Genomic DNA, 12,296 nt, shown 5'->3' on the forward strand with positions numbered 1-12,296 from the left:
AATGCCGCACTCTTCTCACCCCTGATTGCTATCACCTTCTTGCTCCTGGCAGTTTTGACACCTCGTAATCAGCCTGCTGCTTTTCTCTTTTCTTCCCGACTTCTGCTTCCCTCCCCCCCTTTCCGTCCTAGTTTATTTATTTATTATTATTTTAAATGCAATCCTGGTTCCTATTTGGACGAGGCCTCTGCCGAGTTAACCTTCTGCGTATACATGTGTGCATATAGATGTATATATAAAATAGTGTGCGTGTGCGTGAGTCGGGGGCGGGCTTGCAGTTTTGCGGGAAACACTGCTTCCACGCGGAGAGAATTCTCTTCCCCTAAAGATATTTTTGGGAAGGGAGGAGTTGGGGAGAGGAGAGGGACGTGGGGGGGGGAGAGTTAGGGAGACCTCAATTAATGCTTTAAAGATCTCTTAGAAATTAACAAACTGGGGAGTCTCGGAATCTGCTGTCATAAGCGTGTTTCCCCCTCTCTCCTCTAACAAGCACTGACAGTCTAATTACTGTAGCTACAAGCAGCTGTCGAGGCAGCAGCCCGGGAGAGAAGGCGCCACCGGCTGAGCGCACCCGGCCTGCCCCTGCGCCCGGCGAAACCACCGAAACCCGGGCCGCCTCCGGGGAGGCTGGAGAGGAGGGCAAGGCCCCGCACCCGAGAGCCCCGCGAGCAGTAGGCGGGCCTGGGAGCCAGCGGACACGCTTATCGTTTCATATTTATAGTCTTTACTTTGAAGGTTAAAAGATGTGAAGAAAAAAGGAGGGGACGTGGGGGAGTGGGAAGAACATCTCCCGAGCTTCCATCCACCCCTTCTCTACCTCCTCGAGCTCTCCCTCCCCCCGTGTTGGTAAAATAACCACGCAACCCGGGGCTGAGGGGGCGGGGTGAGCCAGGCTGGAGAGTAAGAAAGCAGATGTCCCCGCTGGCAGCAGCCTCAGCCTCCGGGGAAAGCTGCACCGGGGGGGCCCTCCCGAGGACATTCACCTCCCACTTCTCAGGCATCCCGCTCACAACTGCCTCGCCTCGGCGGGGGTGGTTTATTCAGACTCAGCGTTTCGCGTGTGAAGCTTTTTTACCTGGGAACTGTTCTTACCCGGCCACGCGTAGCAGATGCCAAGATGCAGCCCCTACACGACTCGGAACTAAGAGCCAGAGGGGAGACCCAGCGGGTGCCCAACTCCACTTTTCAAGCTGCAGCCAGCACCACCTCTGCAGTGCGGGCCCGGAGCCTGTTCTCCAGGCTGCCTGTCCCTTGGCCCGAGAGGGCCTCTGTCCCTCGGAAGCCGGAGCTTGGGGTAGCACTGGAACCCAATAGAAAACAAGAGTTCCCCGCTTACTAAAAGTGGTGGAGGTGTCAAAAGGGTGGACTGGAGAAGAGGAGTCAGTGATCCACTTCGAGTCACTTTCTGGGCCACAATTTCCTTTGGTTGTCTGCAGGCTAGTAGATGTCAACTGTGTGAGAGGAACTCTTCCTCACCTAGAAAAGAGAAGGAAAAAGAATCCCCTTTCATGAGATAGGTACAGTGGTATATTCTGGCTGGAACACGCTGGGAAGTTTTTATGTTTAATTTTGCGTGTGTGTGGGAGGAGTGAGCGAGAGGGGAGGCTGGCTGGGCGGGAGGTAGGGGGGAAGGGAAGAGACTTGAATAATTGTCTAGGCATTTCCATTCAGCCCCAGCGGCAATGAAAGAAAGATGTACATGCCTCAGAACCCTTCACAGTGAATGCCTAATAATGGCTATGTCACCTTGGTGAGGAAGATGTCAGTGTGATGTGCTTGGCACCCTGAGAAGTCGAAGCACCACTCTCATTCTTCCACAAGTTAAGGCTCTTCACTGTGGCACAGGTGATACCTGAACAAATTGTTCCAATCCCTTACCTGAAACCCTCCAGCTTTCTACAACACTCGTTCCCAAGAAGGCTTAAATTACTGTTTTGAGAGTTGCAAATCAGTGTTTACTTCATAAAATGGAAGCCATGCCTCGACCATTTTTAAAAATTAAGTGTGGGGTGGGGGAGGGAAGAGAAACCTAAAAGACAAGAATCATAGGGAAGAAAAATGAAAGGGAAGTCTCATTTTAAAATTCTGCAACCCTCTGAATTTGGTATCCTCTTTCTTAAATATCTTCCTCTCGTCATCAGGCAGGATGCTACCAATGAATTAACAAATTTCTCAAGAATGTGAACATTTCTAATATAAATTAATTAATATGGATAATCCTTACAGGGTTTTAGATTTGCTCCCATTAAAGACAAATGTGTTTCTTTAGTAAGTTTAGTTTGAAAAATAATTTTAAAATTCAAAGTGATCTACTAGTTATAATAAAATGTCACCAGATCTGGTATCACCCTTCTATCAGATTACTGGAAAGAAACATGAATTTTATGAATTGCCCCCAAATGTGATTTATTTATTTATTAAGAACAAAGAACACATTAATTATCACAATATAAGTAACTCTTTTAATATTTAATTTCATCATGTTGCTATACGTATAGTAAAAATTAAAACCATGTCTATTATTAAAAAAAAATAATAAAGTGTTTAAATAATCCTACCAGTGATCTTATCACTGAGCAACAAATGTCTTAGGTTTGGTATTTACTCAGATGTTTATCTTGTCTGCTATTCTCTGTTATTGGTTTATTCAAAAAGAACACCCACAGCATAAATAATCTAAACTTTTAAATGAAAACAAGTGAAAAAAACCCTATAAACATTTGACATCACCAAATTCAATAGATCTAACTAGAAATCCAAGCAATAAGCTTAGACATTTGAAAAAAACATAAATTATTGTTATACAATTCCATAAGTCACATACATAATTTTGAATTATGGCAATAAACACTGTAAACATGAATACAATGAATTACAGTTTTGTACAGAATGATCTTTTAAAAGGCAATAAAAGAAAGTTACAATGTAAGTTTAGAAAAAAATTCAAATAGCTGTGACACTGGATTTTTCAATAAATGATTTTGAGCTAAGTTTGCAATCAAGTACATAATATTACAAACCCAGAATCATCACATAGAACTTGATATGTCTGTTTTCAAATGCGTCTTAAGTCTCCCCATTAAAGTGTGAATTAAGATGCCGGAGGAAATCCCCCCTGGATGTAATGGATGGTGGGAAAACTGCTTGACAGAATTCACATACTCGAGGTATATGCAGTTCTGAGCCTGTGCCACTTAGTACCGATAAGTCACTGTCTTGATTAGGAAAGGGCTTCCAAACGGGCTGCAGGAAACAAATAAAAACATCTTCTGTTATTTGTATTTAAAATCAACTTGCACTGAATTTCAAATTCAAAATTTTTGAACGGGTTATGTGCGTATATATGAAATTCCCTAATATGAAAGCGAATTACCTTTCCTTTAGAATTGGCATGAGGACATGACTCAATTCTCTTTTTCATAAAGGGCATAATTTAACTTTAGGAATCACTTAAAATACACATTCATGCACTTTATCTTCACACATTAAAACATCTTTCAGCTTTAACACCAGCATGTTTTAATACCCGTTATCCCAACGGGTTTTGGAACAATAGTCAATAATTGAGACTTTAAAAAAATTAAATTCTATCTCTTCCATTTTATATTGGAACTTTAAGTTATAGGACCTTTATTAATACACAGCATACTAGAAATGATGTGTGTGTACATGCATTTTGATCAAGAGCAATGTAATTTCGCTACTATTTATAAGCAAATACACAATGAATAAATCATATAGAAATAAGTGTTCTAATTTTTGAAAATAATTTTTTTAAAGTATGAAACAAATTCTATTGATCAGTTGTTTTTTAAAACCTCAAATATTTAATCGTTCAACAAAGTCCAACATTGGATGCATTCTTTTGACTTCTTATTTTGCTCCTGTTACAAGCACATACTTTGGCCTTCTTACCCTTTCTTGTGGCTAACTAAAGTGAAGCCTGTCAACAGTTGCCAGTTAAAGGATTATGGGAAGCATAATTCTACAGAGCTACCTCCATTACTATAAGCAACACCTACATACTCTTAACTGTACTTATTAAAAAATATCTAGAAGGGCCAGAAAAAGCATTTAGTTCAAGAGTAGGTGCTCAATATATGTTTGTTGACTGGAATATCTTATTTTCCTGAAATGTTGTAAACCAAATTATTTCTAAAATTTGCTTTCTTATCTTGACATATCTAAATTCTGGCACTTTGAGGAAAATCACCTCGAAATGCCAACTTAAAGAGACCCCTTTGTATTCCTGTTACTAATATGTTTTTAAAATAACAACCTAGTTCAACTCCTGACATAGTATTAGTTTATATTCCCTTAACCAATCTCTTTCATCCTAGTTAACCAATCATTACATAAACAGTATATTACTAATTGAAGCATTTGGGTTTCACTACATCACTGTCTATAGATTATAAACATTTTAGTGGACAGCTGTGTACGGTTGATGTAAATATACAAAGTCTGTCTAAGCACCAAGATAACATTCAAATATCAGTATAGAGGGTGTATAATAACACTGACTCAAATACTTTTGTGAGAAGTGGCAATTTTATTACAAAAAACAGTAATATTAAAATACATATTTGAAATCTGGAGTAAAATAATTTCCTCTCTTCCATGATAAAAGAAAAGCAGTAATAATTGTGAGTATATAACAGAGTTAACTAGATTTAAATTTTAGTGTTGGCAGTTTAAACAAAAAGTACAATTGATTAATATGCACCACTCTAATGGGAAATTGATACGGATATAAATAAAAGATTGTTATGTTAAAGATACTTTAAATTAAGATCTATAAAATAGTAATAGACTCAGAAGCAATTTAGCTTCTAAATTGGATGAGCCAATCTTCTACTGCCAATTTATTTTCAAAGTCCATACTTATCCTTCTCTATTAGGAGCTATTAGTTCGGATTTGAGCTTTTCATAGAATTCAGTTGGGACCCCAATCACTGACTCAGCAAAAGTAGGAAGAAAAGAAAATCACATAGAGCAAAAATAAGCAGGTATATTTTAGACTTTATTATGATAGCTGAATGTATAAAAAAAGGTGTTAAGTAGTAATGATTGAGATAAAAGTAAAAATTTGAAATATGCAACCAAAATTTCACTTCCCTTTGTTATTGACAACTCAAGAATTTTGTATTTCTCATAGCTTTATTAAAACAAATAAAACAACAAAATGTTTTAAAAAACCCATTTTAAGAAATATCCTTTGAATCCTAAACTGTAACATGGCCTTCAAAACAAACAAATTTCTTTGCCTTTCTGCCAAAATATCAATTATCTAACCTTATGCCCCACGTCTTGTGACAGCTCAACACCAATTCTCCTGCATTTTTTAAGCTGAATACTTTTCCATCAAGTTGTAATCACATACCAGCTGTTTCCCTTGCTGTAGCCTAGAAAGCAAATGCACAATGCAGGGTGCCATCTACTGAAACATGAATGCACAGACTAGTAAAAGAACAAGCAAGAGATGTAATGGAGAAAAAAATAACAAGCATTAGAACTGATGCACTTCACAGCTCCACAGGAATTCTACTTGAAATAAATAAAATTGTTTAATCTGTTTCATTATGTAGTAACTATAACTGTGACTATGATGTGAAATAAGGTACAATGTAGAACATAAGTGAGTTTACAATTAAAGCTTATTGTCAGAGATGCCTAGTTTTCTCCACTACTAAAATATACCACAGCTTGACTACTGCCTTCTTTGTATGCTGATTTAAAAGTCTATAACCTATAAAAGTACTTATAAAGCCAAAGGGTATTAATCAAGTTGTTGGTGTTTTTTGGTTTTTGGTAAATTAAGTATCTCAAGGCAAAGAGAAATCAAACAAATGTCTGCAAGTTATATTAGACACTTTTACCAATCTGCATTTTTTATGAGCTTCTGTTTATTGTAACAATTACATATTTTCATTTGCCTTTAGGCATTAATCACCTTTTTTTTTTTGAAACTTAAAGAATCATTTTGTAATAGAACCTGAATAAAAGGGAGGGTAGGAGTGGATTGGGGTGGGGGGGCTGTAAGTAGTCTGCAAGCTTTAGAAACATGAAAGTATTTGATTAGAATCATACATATGTAGAGACTGTTTAAAAAATGTATTAGGCTGCAGATTAGAAACCAAAACCAAAACCAAACCCTACAGATCTACGTACTGTATAACTGAGAATGTAATAGAAGTATTATTTGAAAGACAGTTCGCTTATTTTCAGAAATAGAAACATACAATGTGATTATTTACTTATAAAAAAAATCACGCATTCTTGTAAAGATAAGTATGATACACACAAACTTTTTGATAAAAAAATGCCACCTGCTTCACAGAATGAAATTTAATAAAGAATCCTATTATAACAATGATACCGAGTTAAAAGCTTTGAATAAGGGACTAAGTAAGAAAATGACACACACTAGATATGGATACGGTTTACATGTATTTTAAAATGTGCCGTAAATTTTAAGGTACTTTTTAATAGAGCTTCACCATATTCATTTTTTAAATTTCATGTCATTTGTTACAGGACTTGGATATTTTTATTGAAAGCTTAACTTCGGCTAGTCATTAGTTTAAAAAAGGTGTCTGATAATCTGAAAGCTGCATATCTGTGCATGCATGGCAAAATGTGTGTTCACACTTAATATATTTGTTAATGCAAAACAGTTACCTGCTGTGGTCCTCGGATAGCTTTTCCTGGGTAATCGAGTGAAGGAAAAGGTGCATCAGATGGGTCCTGAAGTGGGAATGTATTTACATATAATGCATTATGGTCTCCAGGTGGCAAACACGGAGCTCTATCCAGAGTTGTCCTGATACAAGTATTTACAAGATTTGAGGGTTTTGTTTTGTCAGTTGTTTTAAGGTTTTGTATAGCTGAAGCTATGGGGTCAATTCCCTGAATTTCAAATAAAGTTTCTTCTGTTTTGACAAAGTTTCCCGGGTTGTCTCTTGGCTCCATATTAAATTTATCCTGGCACATAGCCTCACATGAGGCAGGACCAAGGACACTGGGTCTTTCTGGACTGCTATGTAAGAAAGTAGAGTCACTGTCCGTAGGTGGAAACTTGACATTGAATTTAGAAAGTGATTCAAAAGAGGTGTCTTCCTCATCTTGGCCCAATCCTCTTGGTGCGACAGATGTGATGCATGGTGCACCTCTATTTATATCATCTTTTGCCTGAGGCTTAAATAGCACTTCTTGTTTATCTGTTTTATCCGTACACTGTATAGGCACAGAGCACTGTGTCTCTGCAGGGGAAAAAAAACAAAAGGAAAACAGTCGCATTTCAATCCTTCTTAAAAATCTGAACATTCAATTAGCTTTGGATAGATGAGTATTATTTTTTCTACTGGCTTTTACAGCAACTGAAGACAACTGGGATTTTTTTACATTTGCTACCACCTTACACAGAAATATTAGCAGTCTCCAGTGGGTGAATTGGAACGTAGCTTATTAGTCACAGTTTAACTACTTTGTCTTTTCCTAGGTCCTTGTGCTGTAAGCCTTGCATCTTGTTCACAGTTATACTGCTCTATACTTAAAAAACATTTGCTTGTAGTGTATACATCTAAACATTTTATCAGTAATGGAGCTGCAACTGTGAGCTTGCTTAGACAAGTAAGTTATTAAAAGGAAAAACCCCTACCAGGCACATATACAGTATACAGGTTATGAATCTATATGAATTAGGTCATTTACTCCCCCTAATATCTCTGTGTGACAAAGTGTATCACCAATCAGCTTAGCCATTGTCTACTCTTAATACTATGTGAGGGCGTGGTGGTGGCGGGTGCTGGGAGAGAGAAGACTGGAGGCAAAAGAAGGATGAAATTTTAGGATGCATGTTCAGAAAGCTCTATGTGAATATATGATTTTCTCATCTTATTAGAAAAAGGCCTCTGTAGATAACAGGTAGATATCAGGTAGATACCAGGACCTCTGTAGCTCATTTATCTAGAAGCCACTTATCCAACAAATTCAGCTCTCTAGGACATAGGCAAAAGTTAGAAAGTAAATAGTGCTTTTCAGGAGTCAGGCTAAGAGCCACAAGGCCCACAGATGAATTTTGCTCTTATTCTCATTTTAGATTTATTCTAACAAGCTTGATGATGTCTCCCTAGTTCATTGCTGGTAACAAGCAACAAACTACAAGGTATGGATATGAATTGTTGAAAGCAGATATAGATATCAGTAAGAGTTGAAAGCACGAGAGGAGACAAGAGAAACAAAAAAGCAGGTATAAGAACTCAGAAAACACTACAGTCTAGTGTAGAGCGAACAAGGGCTACATTTTTCAATGCAAAAAAATCAATGATCAAAGCACTCTCCATGTTGATGATACCGAGACATTAGAAAAAGCTAGATTATATTCCACAATGTTACTTCAAGAAGACAGTGAGGGACTTCCCTGGTGTTGCAGTGGTTAAGAATCCGCCTGCCAATGCAGGGGACATGGGTTCGAGCCCTGGTCCAGGAAGATCCCACATCTGTGGAGCAACTAAGCCCGTGCACCACAACTACTAAGCCTGTGCTCTAGAGCCCTCGAGCCACATCTACTGAGCCCACGTGCCCTAGAGCCTGTGTGCTGCAACTACTGAAGCCCACGCACTCTAGGGCCCACGTGCCGCAACTACTGAGCCCGCGTGCCACAACTACTGAAGCCCACGTGCCTAGAGCCTGTGCTCTGCAACAAGAGAAGCCAATGCAATAAGAAGCCTGCGCACTGCAACAAAGGGCAGCCCCCTCTCACCGCAACTAGAGAAAGCCTGCAGGCAGCAACGAAGACCCAACACAGCCAAAAAAAAAGAAAAAAAAAAAAGAAGACAGGTTAGAGGTTGGTAATGTGTATATTTTCATTAAATGGACAAAGGGTAAACATTTTATTTTAAACTAGCACTTTAAAAAAGTAGTCATCAGTGAAGTTATACATTAACCAACGATGCCTGTTTGAGCAGACGGGGTATACAGAGCACTGCGCACAGTGTCTGTCCAGATTCGTAGGCACTTAACAAATGTCAGTTCTTTTCCCTTCCTTTGGTCTTTGCAGACTTGTGACACTTTTCTCTCTTTTGCCACAGCACATTTCAACACAGATGTTTTCTGTTTCGACATGATTGTAGTACAATGCAAACAGCTTCTTTGGTTCACCCTGTTACATGCCTACTAACCTCTCTTTAGTATGTACCATCTTCTCTTACTGGATTACAGCAGCCTTTGAACCACTTCCTTGCCTCTAAATTTTTCTCATATCCACTCTATTGTTTACACTGCTTTCGCCAACCCTCTCTTAGTTTTTCTAAAATACAAATCTGGTCATGTTACCTTCTTAATAAAACCTTTTCATGGTTCTCCAAGACCTTCAGCCCTAAAACTCATATAAAGCTGTGCATGATTGGCCCTTTGTCACCTCTCCATGCTGTCATCTTTCACCACATCTGCTCTACTCCGTACTCCAGCTATAATGAACTTTGGTACAGTTGTCCAAACAGCCATGCTCTCTTAAAGCAACAAACTACAAGGTATGGATATGAATTGTTGAAAGCAGATATAGATATCAGTAAGAGTTGAAAGCACGAGAGGAGACAAGAGAAACAAAAAAGCAGGTATAAGAACTCAGAAAACACTACAGTCTAGTGTAGAGCGAACAAGGGCTACATTTTTCAATGCAAAAAAATCAATGATCAAAGCACTCTCCATGTTGATGATACCGAGACATTAGAAAAAGCTAGATTATATTCCACAATGTTACTTCAAGAAGACAGTGAGGGACTTCCCTGGTGTTGCAGTGGTTAAGAATCCGCCTGCCAATGCAGGGGACATGGGTTCGAGCCCTGGTCCAGGAAGATCCCACATCTGTGGAGCAACTAAGCCCGTGCACCACAACTACTAAGCCTGTGCTCTAGAGCCCTCGAGCCACATCTACTGAGCCCACGTGCCCTAGAGCCTGTGTGCTGCAACTACTGAAGCCCACGCACTCTAGGGCCCACGTGCCGCAACTACTGAGCCCGCGTGCCACAACTACTGAAGCCCACGTGCCTAGAGCCTGTGCTCTGCAACAAGAGAAGCCAATGCAATAAGAAGCCTGCGCACTGCAACAAAGGGCAGCCCCCTCTCACCGCAACTAGAGAAAGCCTGCAGGCAGCAACGAAGACCCAACACAGCCAAAAAAAAAGAAAAAAAAAAAAAGAAGACAGGTTAGAGGTTGGTAATGTGTATATTTTCATTAAATGGACAAAGGGTAAACATTTTATTTTAAACTAGCACTTTAAAAAAGTAGTCATCAGTGAAGTTATACATTAACCAACGATGCCTGTTTGAGCAGACGGGGTATACAGAGCACTGCGCACAGTGTCTGTCCAGATTCGTAGGCACTTAACAAATGTCAGTTCTTTTCCCTTCCTTTGGTCTTTGCAGACTTGTGACACTTTTCTCTCTTTTGCCACAGCACATTTCAACACAGATGTTTTCTGTTTCGACATGATTGTAGTACAATGCAAACAGCTTCTTTGGTTCACCCTGTTACATGCCTACTAACCTCTCTTTAGTATGTACCATCTTCTCTTACTGGATTACAGCAGCCTTTGAACCACTTCCTTGCCTCTAAATTTTTCTCATATCCACTCTATTGTTTACACTGCTTTCGCCAACCCTCTCTTAGTTTTTCTAAAATACAAATCTGGTCATGTTACCTTCTTAATAAAACCTTTTCATGGTTCTCCAAGACCTTCAGCCCTAAAACTCATATAAAGCTGTGCATGATTGGCCCTTTGTCACCTCTCCATGCTGTCATCTTTCACCACATCTGCTCTACTCCGTACTCCAGCTATAATGAACTTTGGTACAGTTGTCCAAACAGCCATGCTCTCTTGTCTTTGGGCCTTTGCACATGCTGTGCAGACTGCCTGAACTTCCCACTTCCATTACTCTTTGCCTGACTCTTATTTGTCCTTCATGTCTTGCTTTAGGCATTAATTTCTCTGGATGGTTCTCCCTGGTTTCCCAAGACTGGTTTAGTCATGACTCTTGGGTGCTCTGAGGACTATACACTGCATTGTATTTGCAAATATACCTCTTTCTCCCATTGAAGTAGGTTTCTTGAGGTCCTAAACTATGTTTTGTTTCCCACTTATCTCCAGTACCCTGCCCAGTGCCTGCACATAGTATGCCTTCAATAAATGCCTTCTGAATGAATCTGTGTTCTCTTTCCCACAGAGCCTAGCATAATAATGTACATTTACTAGATAATCTGTCTGTAACTAGGAGTGGTACAGTACTTGAGACCAAGCTCAATTGCTGTCATTTTTCCTGGTAGCAGACATAAGAGTGGCAGGAAATTCTAGGAAACAGTATTTTCTTTGTAGATTACAACACCTGAGAAGGAGGAAACACTTATCAAAATGCTCTTCAGTAGAACAGGAGAATAAAGAATCTGCTGCTGCTGATAATGACAACTATTAACATATACAGCACTTCTATGTGCCACACACTTATAACCATTGTTTGTGCATTAATTTAGGGGTTAATTCCAGGGCTACACAGCTAATGAATGAGTGACAGATCTGGAACTGGAACCCAGGCAGCCTAGAGCCTGTGTTCTGAACCATTATGATAAATTGAACATGCTGGTTTCTAAATTATAGAGAAGAGTCTCTAAAATGACAGAAATGTGCTTTGAATTTCTTTTCCAGTAGTAGATATCCCCTTTGTGAAGAAAACATGGAAAACCCAAACAGGTGTAATAAAGCATATATTTTCTTTTAGTATAGCTAGCTGGCATACCTCAGCACATTAAAGTAATCTTTTGAATTAATCTATTCAAGCAATCAGCGTTACTATTCACACACACAAAAATTTTTTTTTAAACGTTAAGATTTCTAAGGTTACTAGAAATCCAAGCTTAGAAAACTTAAAAGTCAAACAAGGTGCATGAAAGCACTTGTCATTCTGACACTATACTAAGAAACATGATCAGGTGAGCTAATTGTCTTTCTATTTTGTTTTGTTTTGTTTTGTCAAGACGTGTATTCCTGCAAGAAAAAAAAAGAAAAATGAGAAAATTTTTTAGGTTTCTAAATTTTAAGTATAGGCTGTCCATTTGGATGACTTTTCAGTTTAATTACCTTGTATATTGACAAAAGAAAAAGATCTGAGGGTTATTTTAACCTCTAGTCCTACATCCTTGTCTCCTGATCGCCACTGAAATATGATCCTACTTCATGGACCAAACAGTACTTTTTTTTGAAGCCACAATTACTTAAACATACATTTTACCTTTGTCCTTT

At 38.9% G+C, this 12,296-nt stretch overlaps 1 protein-coding gene across 16 annotated transcripts in view; it reads right to left on the bottom strand.

Moving 5' to 3' along the window:
* Positions 1-2,356: 2,356 nt before the first annotated feature.
* The window catches only part of TANK (TRAF family member associated NFKB activator), an 86,908-nt gene continuing 76,968 nt past the window's right edge, over positions 2,357-12,296 (bottom strand). For 7 of the 16 annotated variants that reach the window (XM_024735844.1, XM_024735839.1, XM_024735841.1 and 4 more), the window contains 2 exons: positions 6,682-7,262; positions 2,391-3,243 (listed from right to left, as the gene is read on the bottom strand). In XM_024735844.1, the coding sequence (XP_024591612.1) occupies positions 3,067-3,243; positions 6,682-7,262 (758 nt within the window). In that variant the 3' untranslated portion in view covers positions 2,391-3,066. Of the gene's footprint in view, positions 5,461-6,681; positions 7,263-12,296 lie in introns of all 16 variants that reach the window. The other 9 variants (XM_024735833.1, XM_024735837.1, XM_024735832.1 and 6 more) reach the window with 4 other exon arrangements.

The sequence above is a fragment of the Neophocaena asiaeorientalis genome, unplaced genomic scaffold (genome assembly GCF_003031525.2).
Source record: "Neophocaena asiaeorientalis asiaeorientalis breed wild unplaced genomic scaffold, Neophocaena_asiaeorientalis_V1.1 scaffold72, whole genome shotgun sequence".
In the NCBI taxonomy this organism is placed as follows: domain Eukaryota; kingdom Metazoa; phylum Chordata; class Mammalia; order Artiodactyla; family Phocoenidae; genus Neophocaena; species Neophocaena asiaeorientalis.